Below are 25038 nucleotides of genomic sequence, written 5' to 3'. Positions count from 1 at the left end.
GAATCAGCTCCAGGATGACCTCCAGAAACACCGAAACCAAATTTTACCCTGGTACCCCACGAAACGTCCGCAGGCTCAGCGAGTACAAAGTACACACTTGACCACACGAAGTCACAGACAATCGCATTTTCAATCACATGGGCAAAACCACAACCATCAGTAATGCTACACCGCTGGACCACCTAATCTTAAAACCCACCACGCACAGGCCGTACACCCAAACATTCAAGCACCCTGGCAGGGACACACGCCGGCCAAAACGCCTTTTCTCAGTGCGCTTTTACTGTCTTCCCCTAGTAGTGCAAACACACGAACTCGCACAGTGGTGCACAGAGCACACACACAACCGACCAACCTGACAGTGAAATACATTCATGTGCCAGATCGAAGCAACACGCAGTCACACCGTGTCACAGATACACTGTCGTGCACAGGCAAGTCCCGGTCATGCACAAGACACCAGGCACATCCACAACCTCCAAGGGACCCGAGCACGCCCAACCACCCTGTCACGACAGGTGTCGCCCACCTCACAGTCACCAGCAAACTCCAGCTACACACGTGGCTACACAGCCACACGGCCACGGAAGCCCGTCCGCCGTCACGTCAGCACACGGTCACACACACCCTCAGAGGCACAACCTGCTCACAGCCTCCCAAACGCTCGTACACAAAACCACCGCCGCACATGCCCAGTTCTCCACAGGCACCGACGCCGCGGGAGACGACGCCGCCGCACACGTCATGCCCGCGACGCCGGCCCCGCGTACTTCCGCCCTGGCACTCCGCACGCGCTAACCTCAGCCGAAGTGCGCTTCAGGACCCACGACCTGGCGCCCAGATTCGAAGCCCGGTTCTAGTTCGCCCGCCCAGCGGCTGCCAATCTCCTCCTCGGTTGCGGTCCTCTCCTGACGCCTGGACGCCCAAACTCGCAGAAACGGAAACGCAGCCGCGTGCCGTACCCGGCGCTTCTGGGAAATGTAGTCCAGCGCCGAGGCGGGCCCGTACACTGGGAGGCCGGGTGCACGCACTTTGCCGGGTTGGTGCGCTGGGCGGCTGGAACCCGCGTGCGTGAAGCCCCCGCGCCTCGAGATGTCCGGGAGTGCCCGCCGGCGCGCAGTGCGCAGGCGTCAGACGCTCAGTCTGAGTGGCCGAGCCCTGGAGTGAGCGCTGAGTGGACCCAGAGTCTTCCTCAGCATGAGGAGGGTGGGACCCGGGACGCGCCCGCGGGGAGATGCGGTCTCCCAGCCGAAGCTGGGGCTTCGAGCGGCTGGGGCCTGCGAACTGCCTGGGCTCCTGCGGATGCCTGGCTGGGATCTTGGGGGGCGGGCCGGGTGGCCGCGCGAGACGTTGAAGGCTTGCGGGGTGGGGGTGTCTTCAGTGCCCGGTGCATCGTCGTGTTTCTGTACGAGCGTCATTCTTCCTGCCCTTGGGTGTGGGGTGAGTTGAACTTGAAGCTGCATGGTCATGGCATTTTGTAATATTGCGGGAAGTGTCTGCTGCTGTGGTTGAGAAGGGTCTGTGTATCTCTGGTTTTTGTCCATAATGGTGATGATTTGTGTTTATAAATGGGCTTTTCTATAGGGATTTTACTAGCCTGTGTTCAGTGAAAAAACCTAAGGTCAAGTTATTTCTTCCTTGGATATTCATTTTGATGATCTGAAGAGGTTAGTCAGTTTATCTGACAAGTAATGTGGACATAACTTTTTTTTTTTTTTTGATCAAATATATATCTTATGGGGACGAATGCAAAATCAAGAGTTTTTTTTTCTTTTTATAAAGATTTCAAAGTCAATCCTAGGGTAACTTTTTTCTCTGCCACCGGACTCCAAAAGTGGACATCCATTATTTTTTATTATAAGGACATTACAGGGGTAATGTTGAGAGACCACTGACTAGTAAAATAAAATGAGAAAAAATAAACATACTTCAAAGGAGTGTACATCATTAGATTTCCTGAATTCTAGGAAAAACACTGTTTCCATTTTCTGTTTTTTTAAATTTTGTTTGAGAGGCCTACAGACAACTCCAAAGCAATGGTTCACTCCCCAGATGCTGCCAAGGTGGTGGTGGGCTGGACCTAAGCCAGGAGCTGGAACACAATCCAGGTCACCCAGGTAGGGGCAGGAGACAGTCACTTAAGCCATCACAGCTGCTTTTCAGGGGCAGCACTGGCAGGAAGCTGGAATCAGGAGCCAGGGATGGAACCCAGAGACTCAGATTCAGGACTTGGGCGTCGCGTCTTAACCGCAAGGCCAAACAGCCACCCTTGACCCCATTTTCTGATGAGCGAACCTCAGCTCACCGAGAAAGGAATTTAAGGCTGTACAGTTTGTCTGAAACCTGAACCATCTTCTCTTACTCCAAGATATCATGGACACTTTTTTTATTTTTTAATAATTACAAACTTGTGAACCTCCAGCACAGAGGAGGTAAGCGTTTTAATTTCACCACTACTCCTTCCGGGGGCGGGGGGGGGGGGGGACATAAAATTTGCTCTTTCAAGACCATATCCCAAATATTTTGTTTTCTTCCCTATAATGTGATGAGAGAAACAAGTTGGTGACTGGAATTGTTAAGTAAATGAACCTGTGTTCATAATAAGAAACGGCTATGTGAAATAAAAATTGCACTGAATGAAAGTAGAGCAAGAATTATGGCAGTATATATGGGAGATGTAAACTGTTCTGTTTTTTATTAAGAGATGGTAGGTGTACTCTGGTTTCAGACTGGACTGGGTGCATTAATCTCAAGCCTCCCCTATCTGGTTCTGGGTAATCTCTTGGCTTTTGAATAGCAGTGACGAATACGTGCAAGAAAAAGGAATCTATTGATTTAAAAATGGAAAACAGGGGCCTGCGCTGTGGCATAGTAGGCTAAGCCTTTGCCTGAAGTGCTGGCATCCCCTATGGGTGCTGGTTGGTGTCCCGGCTGCTCCTCTTCCTATCCAGCTCTCAGCTAATGGCCTGGGAGAGCAGTGGAGGATGTCCCAAGTGCTTGGGCCTCTGCATCCATGTGGGAGACCTGGAAGCAGCTTCTGGCTCCTTGCTTTGGATCAGCCCAGCTCCAGCCATTGTGGCCATTTGGGGAGTGAACCAGTGGATGGAAGACTTCTCTGTCTCTCTCTCTATCTGTAACTTTGCCTCTCAAATTAATTAATTTTTTTAAAAAGTGAAAAACAGGAATTGTTAACCTGAGCTGAGTAGCTTCCATGTGCATGGGCTTCTTGTTATTTGTTAAACTTGTGGTAATTCATATATGTTGATACATTTGAAAAAGAAATTATACAGTTTACGAGATTCACAAAGAAATAAAAGGGCAACACTCTTAGAAATACAGACTGCAGAAACTGAGGATTTACTTTTAGCATACCACATGATATAATTAATGTAAAGAGTGTATGTTTTATACAGCGATGCACATCAAACTCCTGTCAATGTCAGCATCCTGAGCACATCACGATGGCTAAAGTACTTGAGTTCCTGCTACCCAGGTGGGAGACCTGGATGGAATTCTCTGTTCCTGGCTTCAGTCTGGCCCAGCTGCAGCTGCTTTCAAATAAATAAGTAAATCTTTTAAACCATTTATTTGAAAGGGAGGGAAACTGAGGTCTTCCATCCTCTTGTTCATTCCCCAAATGCTGGTAACAGCTGAGGCTGGGCCAGGCCCAAGCCAGGAGGCCAGAATGCAATCTGGGTCTACCACTTGAGTGGCAAGAACCCAACTACTTGAGCCATCACCTGCTGCTTCTGAGGGTGTGCAGTAGAAGGAAGCTGGAGTCCGCAGCAGACTCAGGACTTGACCCTAGGGTACACATGCCCCAGGTAGCATTCGAGCTGCTGGACTAAAGGCTTGCCCCCTCTTTACATTTTTTTTTTCTTTTTTATCTTTCTGATTTCCTTGCTTTTATATTCTTTGGGTTTATTTTTGCCAGTTTTCTCATATTTTAAGCTGAATGCTTAAGTAATTATTTTTTATACATCTAATATAAACTTATAATTTTCCCCTAGGTATTACTTTAACTGCATTCTATAATTTCTGATATACACTAATCTTACCATTCAGTTTTAAATATTTCTTCTATGATTTATTTTACTCATGGATGGAATTATGTTTCTTAAGCATATAGGGTTTTTTTCTCCCCATAATTATCCTTTGATGACTTACATGTAACACAATTGTTCTTGTGGTCAGTGCAGGTAGTCTATATGAAACCAGTTCTTTGAAATTTTTTTGATGTTTGCTTTATGGCCCAATATGTATTTTATTATTATGAGTTTCAGTGTGTCTTTGTGTCTTATTCACTGCATACAATACATTAAATATCTATAAAGTGGGCCGGCGCCGTGGCTCACTTGGTTAATCCTCCACCTGTGGCACTGGCATCCTATATGGGCACCGGGTTTTAGTCCCAGTTGCTCATTTTCCAGTCCAGCTCTCTGCTGTAGCCTGGGAAGGCAGTGGAGGATGGCCCAAGTGCTTGGGCCCCTGCACCCGCATGGGAGACCAGGAAGAAGCACCTGGCTCCTGGCTTCGGATCGGCACAGCATCGGCCACAGCATTTGAGGGGTGAACCAACGGAAGGAGACCTTTCTGTCTCTCTCACTGTCTATAACTCTGTCAAATAAATTTAAAAAAAAATATTAACTTTGGCTTACACATAGAAATATGTTTTTTTTAATTTTATTTTATTTATTTATTTATTTATTTATTTTTTGACAGGCAGAGTGCATAGTGAGAGAGAGAGACAGAAAGGTCTTCCTTTTGCCATTGGTTCACCCTCCAATGGCCGCGATGGCTGGCACGCTGCAGCCGGCGCACCGCGCTGATCCGAAGCCAGGAGCCAGGTGCTTCTCCTGGTCTCCCATGGGGTGCAGAGCCCAAGCACTTGGGCCATCCTCCACTGCACTCCTTGGCCACAGCAGAGAGCTGGCCTGGAAGAGGGGCAACCGGGAAAGAATCCGGCGCCCCGACCGGGACTAGAACCCGGTGTGCCGGCGCCACTAGGTGGAGGATTAGCCTAGTGAGCCGTGGCGCCGACCAGAAATATGTTTTACTAACTGTAAGTTTATACTTTTTATATCTTAATGGAGAATTGAATGTTTTATCATTTGTAGTTAATGATCACTTTATAATACCTTTATGTAAGATCTAATTTATCTCAATATAATATCATGTAAATAAAGCTACACCAAGGAGCTTTTTGTCCTCTCATGTTCAGCCTTTCTACACTTCTTTAATATATCTTGAAAATAGGTTTGTTATATTTTGCATATTTGTCTAGCCACTTACTGATATATTTATATTTATTTCTACCATTTAAAATTATTTTATTGAAAGTCAGAGAAATGAGAGACATAGAGATACTACATCTGCTGGTTCTACTCCCGCCAAATGTGCACAACAGTGCAGGCTGAACCAGGCTGAAGCCAGGAGCCAGGAACTCCATCTGGGGCTTCTGCATGGGTGGCAGGGACCCAACCTACTTGAGACATCACCTGCTGATTGCCAAGGTGTGCATGAGTGGGAAGCTGGAATCAGAAGCAGAGCTGGGACTCAAACACGGACACTCCGGTAATAGAATATAGAGGCCCCAGGCAGCATTGTAGCCCCATTTTTGAGACTTTCTGCATTTTGTTGAATAAATAATTTTCTTCTTTATTATATTTTCATCAGTTTTATTATGAACAATCCTCCCTCAATTTTCCAGCTTTTGAAAATGACAGCTCATATATTAGATTTTTTCTGATTGTCCTTATTTTTTTTCTTCTGTTATTCTATGGAATTTTCTTTTTTTTTTCAATTTTTTAATATTTATTTATTTATTTGACACAGTTACACAGAGGGAATCTATGCAATTTTCTGAGTAAATATAAATGCGTGTTGTTGACTCTACCATGTTTAATTTCATGACTTGTTTTCTGATGATTTGCTCAATCATTTTACTCTGTTGTCATCCTAGATAAATTCTGAGTGTATATAATCTCATATTTGCATCTAGTCATTTGTCCTTTTTTAATCTTTTTACTTGATTTCTACACTGTGAAAAGTCACATTAAAAGCTCTCAAAAATCCTTATACTCATAAATCTTAGCTTTTCTACTCTTTAATCTTCTAAGATATTTTCGGGAAAAGCAGCAAAAGATGGCCCAACTGCTTGGGCCCCTGCCACCCATGTGGGAGACCCAGATGAAGCTCCTGGTTTCAGCCTGGCTGTTGTGGCCACCTGGGGAGTGAACCAGTGAATGGAAGATCGATCTCTCTCTGTAACTCTTTCAGAATAAATAAATAGTTTTTAAAAAATAAATTAATGGACATCATAGAATAACCAAAGATCACAACAGACTACTAGAAATAATTATAGGCCAACTAATTGAAAGAAGAATCTAGATGAAATGGATATATTTCTATAACATAAAACTACCAAGACAGAATCATGAAGAAACAAAATGTGATTATTCATGAGTAAAGACCAGTAATAAAAAATCTCTCAACAAAGAAAAACCTAGGACCTGATGGCATCACAGGTGAATTCTGCCAATATTTTAAGTGATCACTGATATAGCTAGATAGATACCATATAAGTTAGTTTTCTTCTTCTTCTTTTTTTTTTTTTTTGACAGGCAGAGTGGACAGTGAGAGAGAGAGAGACAGAGAGAAAGGTCTTCCTTTTGCCGTTGGTTCACCCTCCAATGGCCGCCGCGGCCGGTGCGCTGCGGCCGGCGCACCGCGCTGATCCGATGGCAGGAGCCAGGAGCCAGGTGCTTTTCCTGGTCTCCCATGGGGTGCAGGGCCCAAGCACCTGGGCCATCCTCCACTGCACTCCCGGGCCACAGCAGAGGGCTGGCCTGGAAGAGGGGCAACCGGAACAGAATCCGGCGCCCCAACCGGGACTAGAACCCGGTGTGCCGGCGCCGCTAGGCGGAGGATTAGCCTAGTGAGCCGCGGCACCGGCCAGTTCTTCTTCTTTTTTTTTTAAATACTTACTTGAAAGAGAGAGTTACAGAGAGTGAAACAGAGAGCTCTTTCATCCACTCATTCACTTCCCAAATGGCCACAATCATCGGGGCTGGGCAGGCCAAAGCCAGAAGCGTGGAACTCCATCCCTGTCTCCCACATGGGTGGAGGGGCCCAAGGCCTCGAGCCATCCTCTCAGGCACAGATTAATCCACTGGTGGGACACCTACATCCCTTATCAGATGGCCGGGTGCAGTTCCTGCTGCTCTGGTCCCGGTGCAGTTTCCTGCTAATGTGCTTGGGAAGCAGCAGATGTCAGCTCAGGTAGGAGATACAGATGAAGTTCCTGGCCCTGTCCTGCAGTTGCAGGCATTTGGGGGAATGAACCAGTGTGTGGAAGGTCTCTCTGCCTTTCAAATAAATCTTTTTTTTTAATATTACAAAGAGTTTATTTAAAAGAGTTAGAGAGAGAAGAAGCGGGGGGGGGGGTGTCTTCCATCCGCTGGTTCACTCGCCAGTTGGCCACAATGGCCAGAGCAGCACCAATCTGAAGCCAGGAGCCAGGAGCTTCCTCCGGGTCTCCCATGTGGGTGCAGGGGCCCAAGAACTTGGGCCATCTTCTACTGCTTTTCCAGGCCACAGCAGAGAGCTGGATCAGAAGTGGAGCAGCCGGGACTAGAACCAGCACCCATATGGGATGCCGGCACTGCAGGCAGAGGCTTTACCAGCTATACCACAGTGCTTAAATAGTCTTAAAAAGTTTTTCATGAGGGCAGGTTTTAACAACAGAATGGCCTCACATATTTAAAAATCTCTGTCCTTTCCCAGCTTTCCATACGCCAAATATAAAGAATTTTCACAAAAGTATGAATTTTTAAAATATTCAGTAAGTTGGGAGCCACAAGTAAATGATTTCCCACGTTCCTGACATTCCCACGGTTTCTCACCAGTATGAATCCTCTGATGTTGAATAAGTTGGAGGCTATAAGTCTTTCCACGGTGGTTACATTTCTGTGGTTTCCCATCTGTAAGGATCCAATGTTGTGAGCCACAAATAAAGGACATCATTCAATCTTTACATTTATGGGTTTTTCGCCATTATGAGATCTGGGATGGAGAGTAAGCTGTGAACCACGGCTCAAGGCTTTCCCACATTTCTTACATACATAGGGCTTTTCTCCTGTATGAAGTCTGATGTTCAGTAAGTTGGGAGTCATGAATGCAGTGTACCATTTTTTACACTTCAGGGTTTCTCTGCAGGTTGAACCATGAAAACTGCCCTTTCCACATACATTGCATGAATTCTTTGAAGCCAAGTAACATGAGAGCGACAGATAAAGGCCATTCCACACTCTACATTCGTAAGTATTCTCCTATGATAAATGAACTCTTTGATAATAAGTTGTGAAATACAAATAAAGGTTTTTCTACATTACTTACATTCATAGGGGTTGCAGCAACATGAACTCTCTAATAGTAAGTTGTGAGCCTCAGATAAAGGCCTTTCCACATTCTTGATGTAAAGTTTTTCTTTTCTTTTTTTTTCTTTTTTTTGAGAGGCAGAGTTAGAGAGAGAGAGAGACAGAGAGAAAGGTCTTCCTTCCATTGATTCACCCCCCAAATGACCGCTACAGCTGGTGCGCTGCACCGATCCAAAGCCAGGAGCCAGGTGCTTCCTCCTGGTATCCCATGCTGGTGCAGGGCCCAAGCACTTGGGCCATCCTCCACTGCCCTCCAGGGCCACAGCAGAGACCTGGACTGGAAGAGGAGCAACCAGGACTAGAACCTGGTGCCCATATGGGATGCCGGCGCCACAGGCAGAGGATTAACCAAGTGAGCCATGGCTCTGGGCCCAGGAAAAACTTTCTTAATCATGATGAAATCCAATCCATTACGTTGTCAAAAACACAATAAAGTATAAAGACAAATCAGGAGAAACTCACAAAAATGCAATACACCAAATATATAAACAGCTTCTAAAAATGGACTAGGCTATTTTTTCTAAAAAAGGACTACTAACTCTATATAAAGACGGACTATAATGTAACTGGCTTTTAATAATATGAAAACATACTCAACTCTGCTTATAAAAGAAATGCATATTAAAACTACCCAGAGGAAGGCTAGCTTTGTGGTGTAGTAGGTTAAGCTGCCACTTGGGACACCAGTATCCTATGATACCAGTATCCCATATGGATGCTGGTTCCCATCCCAACTACTCTGCTTCTGATCCACCTCCCTGCTGATGTGTTTGGGACAGTAGCAGAATGATGGCCCAAGTGCTTGGGGCCCTGCCATCTATATGGAGAACTGGATGGAGTTCCTGGCTACTGGCTTTGGCCTGGCCCAGCCCTGGCCATTGCAACCACTTGGAGGAGTGAACCAGTGATCAACCAATGCAATCAATCTCTCTCTAACTCTGCCTTTCAAATAATTTTTTAAAAAAGATTTACTTATTCTATTTGAATGGCAGTTAGAGAGAGAGAGAGAGGTTCCATCTGCTGGTTCACTCCCCAAGTGGCTACAATGGCTAGAGCTGGGGTGATCCAAAACCAGGAGCCAGGAGCTTCTTTCGGGTCTCCCATGCATGTGCAGCGGCCCAAGGCCACAGCTTTCCCAGGCCACAGCAGAGAGCTAGATAGGAAGTGGAGTAGCCAGGTCTCAAACCAGCGCCTGTATGGGTTGCTGGCACTGCAGGCGGTGGCTTTACCTGCTATGCCACAGCACCAGCCCCTCAATTTTTTCTTTTTTAAGATGCTGTTTAGGATGCCCCCATCCTACATCGGAGAACCTGTATTTGGTAACTGGTTATGCCTCCTGATTCCAGCTTCCCACTAATGCAGACCCTAGGACTGCCAGTGGTTATGGTTCTAGTAACTGGGTTCCTGCCACCAATGTGGGAGATCTGAATTCAGTTCTGGTTTCCAAATTTAGTGCTAAGTGGGGGCTGTTACAAGCTAGGATTAAGTCAAAAGGGTCCATGAGCCAGCCTCAAAAGGCTCTAAGTGGTCATATATGAGACAACAATAATTTAAGTATACATAAAGATAACAAGTACAATAAACTAAAATACCTAAAATATATGAAATCCTCTATTATAACTTTAAAAATTTATTGATCCATGAGAAAAGACATTTATGTCAATATTCATTATTTCTTCTTCTTGAAAACTGTTAAGAGAAAGAATTTGTTCTGCTCCCCTTGAACAATCTACACCTTAAAATAAAAAATCAGGTGCTGAAGAGAATTTATACTTCATGGAAACATTCCATTTAGGGAATGAACATTGAGATAAGCAGACATTATGTGCCTCCTGTTGGAAGTATACATTACTGTCTATGGAATCATTTGCTAAATTACAGAAAAAGGAAGGAAAGGAGGAAGGAAGGAAGGAACAGAGGAAGGGATGGAAGAAGAAAATAAGCCTGCACCTGATCAAATCTCTAGCTTTACCTAGAGAAGAGAGGGAGGAGTGGTTTAATAATATCATGCCATCATTTTACTGATGGTGAAATACAAACCATGCAAAATTCTATAGGATAGATCACCCAGTTTCTTCAACAAATACTTTGCAAATAAAAAGGAAGATGGGAGAGGGAGAGAGAATGAGGTAAGAAACTACAGATTTCTGGGGCCAGCGCCGTGGCGCAGTAGGTTAATTGACTGCGGCGCCAGCATCCCATATGGGTACCAGTTCTAGTCCCGGCTGCTCCTCTTCCAATCCAGCTCTGTGCTGTGGCCCAGGAAGGCAGTGGAGGGTGGCCCAAGTGCTTGGGCCCTGCACTCCATGGGAGACCAGGAAGAAGCACCTGGCTTCTGGCTTCAGATAGGCACAGCTCCAATAGTTGGAGCCATTTGGGGAATGAACCAATGGAAAGAAGACCTTTCTCTCTGTCTCTCCCTCTCACTGTCTGTAACTCTACCTCTCAAATAAATAAATAAATAAGCTTTTTTTTTTTTTTGAAAAAAAAAAGAAACTACAGACTTCATAGATTATAAGATTTATCAAACAATGATAATATATGGATCTTTTTTGGACCTAGACAAAGAAACTTTAATATAAAAACAGTTGCCTGCCCTGTGGGAAAATCTGAGTACTAACTACATATCTGATTCTATTAAAAGAATGTATTTTTTATTAAAGAGCTAATAATGACATTGTGGTTAGGTTTTTTAAAAGACTATCATTCACATGCATATTTAAATATCTATAGATGAAATGGTATGACATATTGTAATTGCTTCAAAAGAATCCTGAGATAGGCAAATTTATAAAAGAAGATTGGCCATGAGTAAATCAGTGAAGCTGGGCAAGGGAGTGACATGGGGGTTCATTACCATTTTATTTGTACACATGTTTGAATTTTTCACTATAAAAAGATAATGAAAATCTTGATTAGGGCTCAGTAAATCAATTTTAACACACAACAGATTAGGTGACAATCCCACAGCTTGAAAAACAACACCACACAGGTTGAAGATCTCTTATTCTGAAAATCTGAGACTTTTTTGAGCACCAATAAAATGCTTCAAGTGAAAAACGTCAAGCCATTTAAATTTTGAATAAATTACCTTAAGAATATGTGTATAAGGTGTTTGTGAAACAAATGAATTCTGTATTTAGATTTGGTTCCTACCCCCAAGTTACCTCACTCTATATATGAAAATATTCAAAAACCTGAAAAAATGTGAAATCCAAAACACTTCTAATCCCAAGCATTTCATATAAGGTATACACAGCCTACAATAAATGTACAGAATTTCCCTTAAGATAAGAAAATACAAAACAAAAAAGAAAAAGCTCAAAACAAAAACTAGTAAAATTCACTGCTTTTGGAGTGAGACAGTTATCTGGCTGGGTAGGCTAGGGGTGAGAAGTGTATACCCTTCTGAACATTTTACCTACCGAGAAGATTATTTTGTGAATATTAAAAATGAGTAGAAAATACTACAATAAAGACTTTACAGTGTCATCCTGGGGAATAAAAAAAGACTAAGTGTACAGCCTTAATTAAAAGGCTTTCGCCAGGGGCAGCATTGTGGAGTAGCAGGTTAAGCTGCGGCCTGCAACACCAGCATCCCATATGGGCGTGGGTTTGGGTCCTGGTTGCTGCTCTTCTGATCCAGCTCCCTCTAATGGTCTGAGAAAGCAAGAGCCTAATGGGAAAGTTAGAAACATGCCATGGGACTTCAAATCCCATTAAGTTGGCAGGTACCAATGTCATCTTACTAGTTAAAGTGATCAATTTGAGTTCATAATTGATCATAAAGATTTTAAGTTTATCATTGATCATAAAGATAGGATTAAGTGTCAAAAGGATCACATAAATAAGACCAGTATCTGCTAAAAATAATTGACAGAACTAAAAAGGAGGCTGGCACGGCGACTCACTAGGCTAATCCTCTGCTTGGTGGCGCTGGCACCCAGGGTTCTAGTCCTGGTTGGGGCCCCAGATTCTGTCCAGGTTGCTCCTCTTCCAGTCCAGCTCGCTGCTGTGGCCTGGGAGTGCAGTGGAGCATGGCCCAGGTCCTTGGGCCCTGCACCCACAGTGGAGACCAGGAGGAAGCACCTGGCTCCTGGCTTCGGATAGGCGCAGCATGCAGGCCACAACACGCTGGCCATAGCGGCCACTTGGGGGGTGAACCAATGGGAAAAGGAAGACCTTTCTCTCTGTCTCTCTCTCTCTCTCTCACTGTCTAACTCTGCCTGAAAAAAATTTAAAAATAAAAAAAAGAATTAAAAAGGAGAGAACAATCCAACTTTGGGAAGCAGCATACACAGCAGACTCATAGAATGGCAAATGCCCTAAACAGCACTCTGGCCTCAGAATCAGCCCTTAAGGTATTCAGATCTGGCTAAAAAGCCCATGAGAATTTCTCAGGCATGAAAAGCCAAGACACTATGGCAAAAAATTACCTAAATGAAAGATCTCTGTGAGTGAGATCCCAGTGAAAAGAACAGGCCGTCAAAGAAGGAGGTACCTTTCTCTGAAGGGAAGAAAGAACTTCCACTTCAATTGTGGGCTTGTCTAAATAAGGCTGAAGTTCGTGAACTCAAGAGGCTTCCATAGCCTTGACAGCTCATGACAAGAGCATCGGGTGATTACTGATGTCATAAATAAGAGTGTCGATTGTTAAATCAACAACAGGAGTCACTGTGCACTTACGCCCCATGTAGGGTCTCTGTCCATAATGTGTTGTACTATGAGAATTAACAGTAAAACTAGTCTTCAAACAGTCCTTTATACTTTGTGTGTCTGGGTGCAAACTGTTAAAATCTTTACTTAGTATATACTAAGTTGATCTTCTGTATACAAAGATAATTTAAAATGAATCTTAATGAAGAATGGGATGGGAGAGGGAGTACGAAGGAGATGGGATGGTTTACGGCTGGGAGGTGGTTATTGGGGGAGGGTAAAACAACTATAATCCAAAAGTTGTACTTTCGAAATTTATATTTATTAAATAAAAGTTTTCTTTAAAAAAGATTTAAAAAAAAAGAGAAGATGGCCCAAGTCCTTGGGCCCCTGCACCCACAAGGAAACCCGGAAGAAGCTCCCGGCTTCAGACCAACCCTGCCCCAGCCATGTAGCCATTTGAGGTATGAACCAGTGTATGGAAGATTGTGTGTGTCTCTCCCTCTCTGTCTCTCTGTAACTCTGACTTTCAAATAAATAAATCTTTGCGGGGCTGGCGCTGTGGTGGATGCATTAATTAACACCCTAGCCTGAAGCTGCATTCCATATGGGTGCCGGTTCGAGACCCGGCTGCTCCACTTCCCATCCAGCTCTCTGCTGAGGCCTGGGAGGGCAGTGGAAGATGGCCCAACTGCACCCGCGTGGGAGACCCGGAGGAGGCTCCTGGCTCGTGGCTTTGGATCGGCTCAGCTCCGGCCATTGCCGCCAACTGGGGAATAAACCAGCGGATGGAAGACCTCCCTCTCTCCGCCTCTCCTCCTCTCTTCCTTTCTGTGTAACTCTGACTTTGAAGTAGTTAAATAAATCTTAAGAAAAAAAAAAATCTGCGTTCACCGTGAGTTGAAGACGACACTTAAAGCGAGTGAGAGAAGAGACCAGAGCAGTGCGGTCCGCACAGAACAAGATCGGAGACACAGGAGCCCCACAGAGGTCTCCGGGTGAGGATTCCTGCGGGGAAAGACCGGGATCTTAGCACAGTCTCCCCCTCTTCTCAACTCTAAAACTTAAGGCTGCTTCTGCCTCTAAAACTCTCGGACCCCAAGTCTGTGGCCTGGAACACCGTTTCCCTGGAATCTGCAGCCCGGGACTCACCTGCCTTCCCCGCTGGGATAGCGTCGCCGTGGAGACCACCTCGCCCCCGCTCACGGCCGAGGGCACCCCAAACCGCGGCCTTCTAGAAACGCTCACGCGCCAATGACATCACAACAGAGTCGGCGGTGACGTCACAACCGCAGCCCGGTGGAGTTCCCGGAGGGCCCGGGATTCTCAGGGGGCAGCGATGGTCGCGGAGTCCGTGCCACGCGGCGCTTCGCGTGCGTTCCCGGGAAAAATCCCGTCTGGCGGCCACGCCACGCCGGTTCCGCCGTGGGGACTCCTGGGCCTTGTAGTGTGGCCCTGGAGCCCGGCAGTGTGGGACGGGGTCCTCCAGATCTCAGCCCCCAGGTGTGGAAATTCTGGCTGGTGGGTGGGGAGCACAGAGCGGAGTCCGGGAGGCTAAAGCAGGGGCTGCCTTGGGCCCTGACCGCCGGCCGGTGGTGCGTGACCCTTTACTGCCGGTGGGAGTGCGTCTGCTGCTGTTCACGGCCTCAGAGCGTGCTTGTGCTTCGGTGTCAACCTGAATACAAACAGCCAAGCAATAGTTATTAACGGGAGTGTGCTTGCCTTACTATAAACAGCAAGCACATTTGAACAGATGACGCAAGGGAAAGTTGAAGGCAAACTTGAGGATCACGTCAAATATTCTGAAACAGTGTTTGACCACAATGATTAATAACCATGGTGACATTAGTCAAAGGTTGAATACACAGTTTCTGAGCAGATGTCCTTGTAGAAGTTTTTTGTTTGTTTTTTGGGCTTTTTCTGTCATTTGGTTATGACAATCTACTATGTGTAGTTTATGTCAGGAAGGTGTTAAGAATCCTTTCTTTTCTTTTCCGCCTCTCTCCCTTCTCGCTGCTGCCGTGAGTCGCTTCCCGGCGGTGTTCCGGCGAAGTGGGTGCTGGTCCACGGCCTGGTCGCCATGCCCCGGAAAATCGAGGAGATCAAGGACTTCCTGCTCACGGCCCGGCGGAAGGATGCCAAGTCCGTCAATATCAAGAAGAACAAGGACAACGTGAAGTTCAAGGTGCGCTGCAGCCGCTACCTCTACACGCTGGTCATCACGGACAAGGAGAAGGCCGAGAAGCTGAAGCAGTCCCTGCCCCCAGGCCTGGCCGTGAAGGAGCTGAAATGAACCGGAGAAGCGGCTGGAACTGCATTAAAGTGTTAAAGCGCAAAAAAAAAAAAAAAAAATCCTTTCTTTTTAACCTCTTGGCTTTAATATATTTTTAAAGATTTATTTATTTATTTGAAAGTCAGAGTTACACAGAGAGAGAGAAGGAGAGGCAGAGAAAGAGGTCTTCCATCCTCTGGTTCACTCCCCTACTGGCTGCAATGGCCGAAGCTAAGCAGATCCAAAGTCAACAGCCTGGAGCTTTCTCCAGATTTTCCCATGTGGGTGCAGGGCCCCAAGCACTTGGTCCATCCTCCAATGCTTTCTCAGGCCATAGCAGAGAGTTGGTTTGAAAGTGGAGCAGCTGGGACTCGAACCGGAGCCCATATGGGATACCGGCACTGCAAGTGACAACCTTACTTATTTCTCTCTCTCCCTCTCTCATTCTCTGCCTCTCTGTAACTCAGCCCTTCAAATTAAAAAAAAAAAGGGGGGGGAGGGCCAGCGCTGTAGCACAGTGGGTTAATGCCCTGGCCTGAAGCACCCGCATCCCATATGGGCACCGGTTCAAAACCTAGCTGTGGCCGACGCTGCAGCTCACTAGGCTAATCCTCCGCCGTGCGGCGCTGGCACCCCAGGTTCTAGTCCCGGTCGGGGCACTGGATTCTGTCCCGGTTGCCCCTATTCCAGGCCAGCTCTCTGCTGTGGCCCAGCAGTGCAGTGGAGGATGGCCCAGGTGCTTGGGCCCTGCACCCCATGGGAGACCAGGAAAAGCACCTGGCTCTTGCCATCGGATCAGCGCGGTGCGCCGCGGCGGCCATTGGAGGGTGAACCAACGGCAAAGGAAGACCTTTCTCTCTGTCTCTCTCTCTCACTGTCCACTCTGCCTGTCAAAAAAATAAATAAATAAATAAAAAATTAAAAAAAAAAAAAAAAAACCAGCTGCTCCAGCTCTCTGCTATGGCCTGGGAAAGCAGTGGAAGATGGCCCAAGTCCTTGGATCCCTGCACCCACGTAGGAAACCCGGAAGAAGCTATTGGCTCCTGGCTTCAGATAGGCTGTTCAGCTCTGGCTGTTGTGGCCAATTGAGGAGTGAACCAGTGGATGGAAGACCTCTCTCTCTTTCTCTCTCTCTCTCTCTCTCTCTGCCTCTCCTCTCTCTGTGTAACTCTGACTTTCAAATAAATAAATCAATCTTTAAAAAAATCCACCAATCACCCTCAAAATCTTTCAAAAAACTGAAAAGAAGGAATAGTTCTTAACTCATTTTATGACATGAACACTATACAGATACCAAAGTCAGAGATGTCATCAGAACACTAAATATCCCATTAGCTATTAATGCAGATACTCAATAAAATACTAATAAACCTAATTTAATAATTGGGAGTTATTCTTGGAAGATAGGATAAAGGATAGCTCAATATATGAAAATCAAAATAATAATATAACACTTTTACAAAAAGAAATAAAGCACACAATAATCCCAGTTGACATAGAAAAAGTAGCTGACATAATTCAAAACACTTCCTGATAGAAAACAGCAAACTATGAATTGAAGGAAAATACCCCAACATACTGAAAGCCATATATTTAAAAACTCACAAGTAACATCATACCTAATGGAAAAAGATTGAATGAAGATTTTCCTCTAAGATCAGGAACAAGGCAAGAATGGCCACTTTGGGCACTTTAAATAAAGTACTGGAAGTTCTAGCCATAGCACTTCAACAAGCAAAAGAAGTAAGAAATCTAAACAGGAAAGTAGGAAGTAAAATTACTGTTGTAGACAAAATATCATATAAAGTAAACTCGAGAGATTCCACAAAAAAGAAACCTGTTAAAGGAATTCATCAAAGTTTATGATATAAAATCAACATGGAAATATCATATATACTACAAATGAACAATGTAGAAAGGAAATTAAGAAAACAATTTCATTTATAATGACATGAAAATAAAACATTTTAGGGCCGAAGCTGTGGCACAGTGGGTTAAGGCCCTGGCCTGAAGCACTGGCATCCTATATGGACGCCGGATCTAGTCCCGGCTGCTCCTCTTCCAATCCAGCTCTCTGCTATGGCAGTTGAAGATGGCCCAAGTCCTTGGGCCCCTGCACCCACGTGGGAGACACGGAGGAAGCTCCTGGCTCCTGGCTTTGGATGGGCACAGCTCTGGTCCTTGCGGCCATCTGGGGAGTGAACCAGTGGATGGAAGATCTCTATCTCTACCTCTCTCTGTAACTCTGCCTTTCAAATAAATAAAATAAATCTTATAAAAAAAAAGAAAATATTTTAGGGGCCTGTGCTATGGAGCAGTGGGTTAAGGCCCCGGCCTGCAGCACTGGCATCCCATATAGGCTCTTGGTCCCAGCTGCTCCACTTCTGATCCAGCTCCCTGCTAATGCACCTAGGAAAGCAGTGGAGGATGGCCCAAGTGCTTGAACCCCTACACCCATGTGGGAGACCCAGAAGCTCCTGGTTTCTGGCTTTGGCCTGGTCCAGCCCCAGTCATTGCAGCCATTTGGGGAGTGAACCAGCTCTCTGTCTGTCTTTCCCTCTCTTTGTAACTCTGCCTTTCAAATAAGTAAAATAAATCTTTTAAGAAAACATGTTTTATGAAAAAATAAATGCCATAAATAAATAGAAAGCTATTATGTCATCATGGAATAGCAAACTCTATATTGTTTAGATGATAGTATTACTCATAGGGATCCATTGATCTCAATGCAATATCTCAAAATCTCAGTGGTATTTTTTAAACATATATTTTATCTGAAAGGCAAAGAAAGGTTCACTGTCCACAAAAGTGAAGACTGCCCAGGCCAAAGCTGGGAGCCAGAAATTCAATGTGGGTCTCCCACATGGGGAGCAGATATCCAACTACTTGACCTATCACTGCTGCCTCCCAGGGTGTGCAGTAGCAGGGAGATGGAATCAGTAAAAAGGCCAGGACTCAGCCCCAGGCACTCCAATATGTGATGTGGGTATCCAAAGGTGCCCCTTAACATCTGTACCACATGCCTGCCCCACAATTGGGTTTTTGTTGAGGAAATAGAAAACTCATCCTAAAATTCATATAGAATCTTTAAGGGACCCCAAACAGCCAAAAATAAATCTTGAAAATAAAGAACAAAGTATAAGGGTTCACAAATCCTAATTATAAAACTTACTCTAAAGTTACAGTAATCAAACTATGATTCAGGCTTAAGGAGAGATGTATAGTCATCCTTTGGAATCCCAGGGAGACTGGTTCCAGGACCCCGATGATACCAAAATCTGTGGATATTCAAGTCCTTTATATTGAAAGTACACAAATATTTGCATATAACCTACATATATCCTCCTATATACTATACATCATCTCTATATTACTTGTAATGTCAAATATGTTATAAATGTTGCCTCAGAAGTTGTTATATTATTTGTTGTTTAAGGAATAAGAACAAAGAAAAAAGCTGCATATGTTCAGTATAGTTGCAATTATTGTTTTCAAACAGTTTGCATCCACAGTGGGTTAAATCTCTGGATGCGGAACCTATGATACATAGGGTAATACATGTCCACAGAATGGAATAAACAGCCAGAAATAAACCATCACATGTACATCCAGTTCGTTCATTCTTTATAAAAGTGCCAAGGTAATGCTTCGCAGGACAGTCTTTCGAACAAGTGGTACTGCAAAACTAACATGACTCGGCAATTCAGTTCCTAGGTATATATCCAAGAAAATTTATAACAAATAATTACGCATAAATGTGTACATAAATGTTCACAGCAGCATTATTCTTTTTTTAAAGATTATTTTATTTATTTGACAGATAGAGTTACAGACAGTGAGGGAGAGACAGAGAGAAAGGTCTTCCTTCCATTGGTTCACCGAAGCCAGGAGCCAGGTGCTTCTTCCTGGTCTCCCATGCGGGTGCAGGGCCCAAGCACTTGGGCCATCCTCCACTGCCCTCCAGGGCCACAGAAGAGAGCTGGACTGGAAGAGGAGCAACCAGGACTAGTACCAGGGGACCATATGGGATTCCAGCGCTGCAGGCGGAGGATTAGCCTATTGAGCTGCGGCGCCGGCCCCAGCAGCATTATTCTTAATAGTCAAAAGGTAAAAAGAACCCAATGTCTATTGATTGATGAATGGCTAAACAAGCCCTAAAATGAGGAACATTACTTGGTCATAAAAGGGAACTAGTGGTACTTACCACAACACATGAACCTTGAAATACTATGCTAAGTAAACAAGTCAGTCACAGAGACCACATATTGCACTATCCTTTCTATATAGGCACACCACAGAGACAGAAAGTCTGGAATTAGTGGGGAGGAGAGAAAGAGGACAGAACTACTATTGGGTACAAAGTTTCTTTGGGGAATGTAAGAAATGTTCTAAAATTAGACTATGACAATACCGACACCACTCTGTAAATATACCAAAAACCATCTAATTGTGTACCTTAAAAATATACTTTATTATGTTTAAACTATAATTCAATGAAGCCTTTAATGTACATATGTATAGTTGTCATTTTACCATTATTTGAACTTTATTTTATATTATTTGAAAGTCAAAGTTAGAGAGAGAGAGGTCTTCCAGTTGGTTCACTCCTCAATCGGTCGCGACGGCCGGAGCTGTGCTGATCCGAAGGCAGGAGCCAGGAGCTTCTTCCGGGTCTCCCACGCAGGTGCAAGGGCCCAAAGTCTTGGGCCATCTTCTACTGCTTTCCCAGGCCACAGCAGAGAGCTGGATCAGAAGTGGAGCAGTTGGGACTCGAACCAGCACCCATATGGGATGCTGGCACTGCAGGCAGTAGCTTTTACCCGCTACACCACAGCACTGACCCCCCAAGTATATTATTAACAGGAAATTTTTAAAGTAAAAGTACAGGGGCACACATTCAGCTTTGTGGTTAAGATGCGGCTTGGAATGCCCTCATTCCAAATTGGAGTGCCTGAGTTTGAGAGTGAGCTCTATTCCCAATTCTAGCTTCCTGCTAATATGCACCCTGGGAGATAGCAGGTAATGGCCCAAACACTTGGGTTCCTGCCCCTGATGTGAGAGACCAGGGCTGAGTTCTCTGTATCTAGTTTCAGCCTGGCCCAGTACCAGCTGCTTTGGGCATTTAGGAGGTCAACTAGAGAATGGGAAACTGGAAAGGGGAGTGGGGAAGATGGTTAATAGGTACCTGGGTGCAGTTGGATGGGAAGAGTAACTTCCTGACAGGCTATCTTTTTGCCTTTCACATAAATAAAATAAATAAAAACTTAAAAATAAAGTGAAAGTACACATTCCTGATCAGGACATAATAAAACCCTTCTCTATGTCAATTGTACCCACTCTCTAATGTTCTCATTCTGTCATATACAGTTTTCAATACCATCTATATTACTCATGATTCTCACATTTACTCTCTAGCCTGCACTTCATTTGAAAATCCAGTCGTATTGTTGTGCCCAGATCGCTGGATCCCCGTAGAGACTCCCAGGGAGTCGATCACACCGAAATGCAAAAGCAAGGTTTTATTCGGGAGTACAAGCCGTAGCAGGGCCCTCATCCATCCAACCAGCACAGTGGAGGAAGGAAAAAGGCCCTGAGCTTTGTTCCGGGATGTTTTTAAAGGGAAAATCCACAAGGTTACATCAGCGGGGGCTTACAGTACAGGGCTTTGACTGATTGGACGGGGCTCTAACAAGTTGCTCTTAGTCGGTTGGGATGGTCTCTGGTTGGCTTGGGTTCAGGGAATTACCTTCTTTGGTAATCGCCACTGAACTGCCCTTTGTAAGTTTCAGTTTCCCCGAAATGCTTGCCTTTATGGGAACTCGGGCCCTGCTCTCATAATGGAGGCTGTTTTTCAAAATGGAGGCACTTCGGCCCTTCAGTATGGAATAAACGTAGGTGTCCCATTGATGGATGGAGAGCTAAAGAACATGTGCTTTCATATCCACAATGGGATAATACTCAGTCATGAAAAAGAACAGTCCTCTCATTTCTATTTCTAGCATTGCATTAAGTCAAACAAGTCAGACACAGAAAGCCAATTACCACATGTTCCCACTTACGTGTGAAAGCTTAAAAGGTTGATCTCATGGAAGTAAAAGTATAGAATAGTGACTGCCAGAAACTGGAAAGGGGAGTGGGGAAGATGGTTAATAGGTACAAGGGTGCAGTTGGATGGGAAGAGTAACTTCTAATGTTCTGCGGCACATCGAGGTTGACCTCCTAAATGCCCAGCTGTTTTCAATTAGTTAATTGTGTGTCTCAAAGTAGCTATTAAAGAGGATTCTGAATGTTCCCAACACAAAGAAATGATAAATGTTTGAGCTGATAGAAATGCTAATTAATCTTATTCCACATTGTATACATACATTGAAATATCACAGTGTACCTCCTAATTATGTATAATTAATCATGGGTTAATTATGAATAAACATACATATATTAAACTCTCTTTAAAAAAAAAAAGAAAATTCAGAGTCATAAAGACAAACAACTCATTAACTTTTACATTTGGATGCCTAACAATCACCACAAACACAATATGTCCAAAACCACTCTTTCTTTTTTTTTGACAGGCAGAGTGGATAGTGAGAGAGAGAGAAAAAGGTCTTCCTTTTGCCGTTGGTCCACCCTCCAATGGCCACAGTGCACGCGCTGCAGCTGGCGCACCGCGCTGATCCGATGGCAGGAGCCAGGTGCTTCTCCTGGTCTCCCATGGGGTGCAGGGCCCAAGCACTTGGGCCATCCTCCACTGCACAGCAGAGAGCTGGCCTGGAAGAGGAGCAACCGGGACAGAATCCGGCGCCCCGACCAGGACTAGAACCTGGTGTGCCGGCGCCGCAAGGCGGAGGATTAGTCTAGTGAGCCGCGGCGCCAGCCTGAAACCACTCTTGAATTCACCTACCTTCAAACCTTTTCTCCACTTGCTGTCTCACATCTCAAAAAAGTGGTAACTCAATTGACTGAATGTCAAGTTAGAAAACTGGAAGTGATTCTCGACTCCTCTTTCTCTTACATCCAACAACCTTCCATCAGCAATTCTTTTGGCTCTACTAAAATGCAGCAACGTTTTCCCATGGAATAATACGTTCAAAAGGAGGAAAATGGTGGGCATCTCTTAAGCATATCTCATAGCCCTGAAGTTCTTCTAGCAGCCAAAGCAAATGGATTTTGAGAGTACGTATCTGTGTATTTGTGGATGTCAGATATTTACATATATAGATACTTTTTCATCTTACTATTTTCACATCCTAATACTTCATAGAATGGTTCCATATTAATACATGGAGAGGTGTCATCCTTTTATGTGTAAAAATCTACATCTACCAAGTATTATGAATTTTAGTAAAATATCCACAAAATAAAAAATGAACAGTTCAGGAATATATATAAAATCTCACTTAGCATGTACTATGTGTTTCAAACCATCTCTGAGATTCTATTTATTGTCACTAACCCACCTATTATCCTGAATCATGTTCAAATCATATCATGCAATTTTATGACACATTTTACTGCTTGATTGGCTTGCTTTTACTCCTATTATCCTCCATTTAAAGGACTTTTCTGGCTATTCTCACTTGTTTGCTTTCCCATTTAGACATTAGAATTTGCTCATTTACTTCAAGAAGATCTCATTGGGTATTTTTATTGAATTATGAGTCAACGAGTTTTGAATTTTTTATTATGCAAGTTTAAAATTCCATTTATTTGTGTTTGCTATCATACCCCTGAAGAGCTCTTGTTTTTTTCCCCAAATATTGCAGATACTTATTAAAGTTCTTCCTAGGTTGAGAAATGGAGTCTCTTATTGTATGTCATGAGTGTCTGTGTATGTAAACTCCATTGATTTCTGTATACGACCTGCGTACTGTACTGAAATTCTTTTCTAATGGTATGTCTAAGTTTCATTTTGTAAAAAGGTAGTAAAAATGAGCATTTTTCTGTCTCCAGTTTGGATGAGGCCAAAAAGAGAAAAACAAAATAAAAATGCCTGGCTACTGGCCTTCAAAACTTAGGGTCTGTTTACCTATTTAAGACTTGCAAAATATCTGAAAAGAAACTAACTTTCTCCTTTTAGTCTCAATCCCTCTTTAAGGACAACTGCGAAACTGGAAATTGGGATAAAGGATATTTAGAAAGAGACTTCTGGAGCTGGCCTTGGGGTACATCAGATTAAGAGGCCTCCTGTACTGCCAGGGTCCTACATCAGAGCACTGGACCAAGATCTGGCTGCTCTGCTTCCAAACCAACTCCTGGCTGATGCACTTGAGAAAGCAGCAGAAAATGGCCCAAGTACATGGAGCCCTGCCACCTGGCTCCTGGCTTCAGCCTGGTCCAGCCCTGGCTGTTGCAGCCATTTTGGGGAGTGAACCAGCAGATGGAAGATCCCTATCTCTCCCTCTCTCTGTCACTATGCCTTTCAAATGAATAAAATAAATCAAAAGACAGAAGAAAAGGAAGGAAGGAGAGAAAGAAAGCAAAGAAAGAAAGGGAGGGAGGGAGGGAGGGAGAGAAAAGTAAAAAAAGGAGGAAGAAGGGAATGAAGGAAGAAAATAAAATTTCTATGATCAGGAAGTTAGGTTGCCACCAAAACCAAAGCATAGTGTCCTAAAAGAGTTTTGGGACAATGAGAACTGTGTTTCCTGTACTTGGAAGGGCAAACAAAAGAAAACAAACACATAATAGGTAAGGGCCAGGATGGCTATTATTAAAAAAGACAAGAGAAAACAAGTCTCAGTAATGGTATGGAGAAAAGGGATGTCTCTCTCTCTCTTTTTAAAGACATATTTATTTATTTGAGAGGCAGAGCTAAAGGTAGAGGGAGAGACAGAAAGAGAGAGGTCTTCCATTCTCTGGTTCACCCCCCAAAGAGTTGCAACGGCTGGAGCTGGGCCGATCTGAAGCCAGGAGTCAGGAGCTTCTTCCAGGTCTCCAAAGTGAGTGCAGGGGCCCAAGCACTTGGGCTATCTTCAACTGCTTTCCCAGGCCATTAGCAGAGGGCTGGATTGTGATAACAGCAGCCAGGACATGAAGCAGAGCACATATGAGATGCCGGCACTGCCAGCAGAGGTTTAACCTGCTACACCACAGCGCTGAAAAGGGAACTCTTGTACACTGTGGGTAGGGGTGAAAACTGGTGCAACCAGGCACTTCTGATATGTGATGCGGGCATCCCCAGCAACAGCTTAACTCATTGCACCACAGTGCCCATCCCACAAAGAATATTTTAATTAGTAAAATGGACATTTAAATTTAACTAAGAAACTGATCTCTTGACAAAAAATGATCAGAGAACTTTCTGTATTTAAGAAAGATTCTTTATAAAGTTATAGGACCTGCCCCAAAATGCATCTAAGATTATTATGGGCTGTGAACTATGTCTCCTCCAGAATCACATGTTGAATCTCTAACCCCTGCTACCTCAGAATGTGACTGTGTTTGGCGACAGCGCCTTTAAAGAGGCAATGATGTTAGCATGAAGCCATTAAGGTGGGTCCTAATCCAATCTGACTGGTGGCCTCATAAGAAGAGGCTATCAGAGTACAGACACTAGCAAATGGGCACACAGAGGAGAGATTTGGCTGATGGCTTCCTTTCGGAATCAATGAACTTATTGAAACCCTCAATTTCCTGTTAACTTAAAAAGTAGCTTAAAGGAAAAGAACAAGCTTT

At 44.3% G+C, this 25038-nt stretch overlaps 2 protein-coding genes and 1 long non-coding RNA gene across 6 annotated transcripts in view; 2 read left to right on the top strand and 1 right to left on the bottom strand.

The window, feature by feature from the left end:
- The window catches only part of LOC100346786 (uncharacterized), a 51615-nt gene extending 50680 nt beyond the window's left edge, over window positions 1–935 (bottom strand). The window contains exon 1 of one of the 4 annotated variants that reach the window (XM_008257202.4): window positions 800–935. The gene's annotated coding sequence lies outside the window, so the exon portion shown is untranslated. Of the gene's footprint in view, window positions 1–529; window positions 775–799 lie in introns of those variants that run through there. The other 3 variants (XM_008257203.5, XM_002711481.6, XM_089319259.1) reach the window with 3 other exon arrangements.
- Window positions 15–23161, top strand: LOC103348440 (uncharacterized). The gene is made up of 5 exons (XR_016224664.1): window positions 15–82; window positions 298–766; window positions 861–1440; window positions 8205–8318; window positions 21939–23161. It is a non-coding gene; the product is annotated as an uncharacterized LOC103348440 (long non-coding RNA).
- LOC100352574 (large ribosomal subunit protein eL38) lies at window positions 15130–15446 on the top strand. The gene has a single exon (XM_089319321.1). The coding sequence runs from the start codon at window positions 15175–15177 to the stop codon at window positions 15385–15387; it is 213 nt and encodes a 70-aa protein (XP_089175447.1). The 5' UTR covers window positions 15130–15174; the 3' UTR covers window positions 15388–15446.
- Window positions 23162–25038: the final 1877 nt, after the last annotated feature.

Source organism: Oryctolagus cuniculus, chromosome 18 (assembly GCF_051225735.1).
Source record: "Oryctolagus cuniculus isolate XC-2025 breed Fujian yellow rabbit chromosome 18, ASM5122573v1, whole genome shotgun sequence".
Taxonomy (NCBI): Eukaryota; Metazoa; Chordata; class Mammalia; order Lagomorpha; family Leporidae; genus Oryctolagus; species Oryctolagus cuniculus.
The sequence above is the reverse complement of the archived record's forward strand: the minus strand, read 5'-3'. Positions and strand labels throughout refer to the sequence as shown.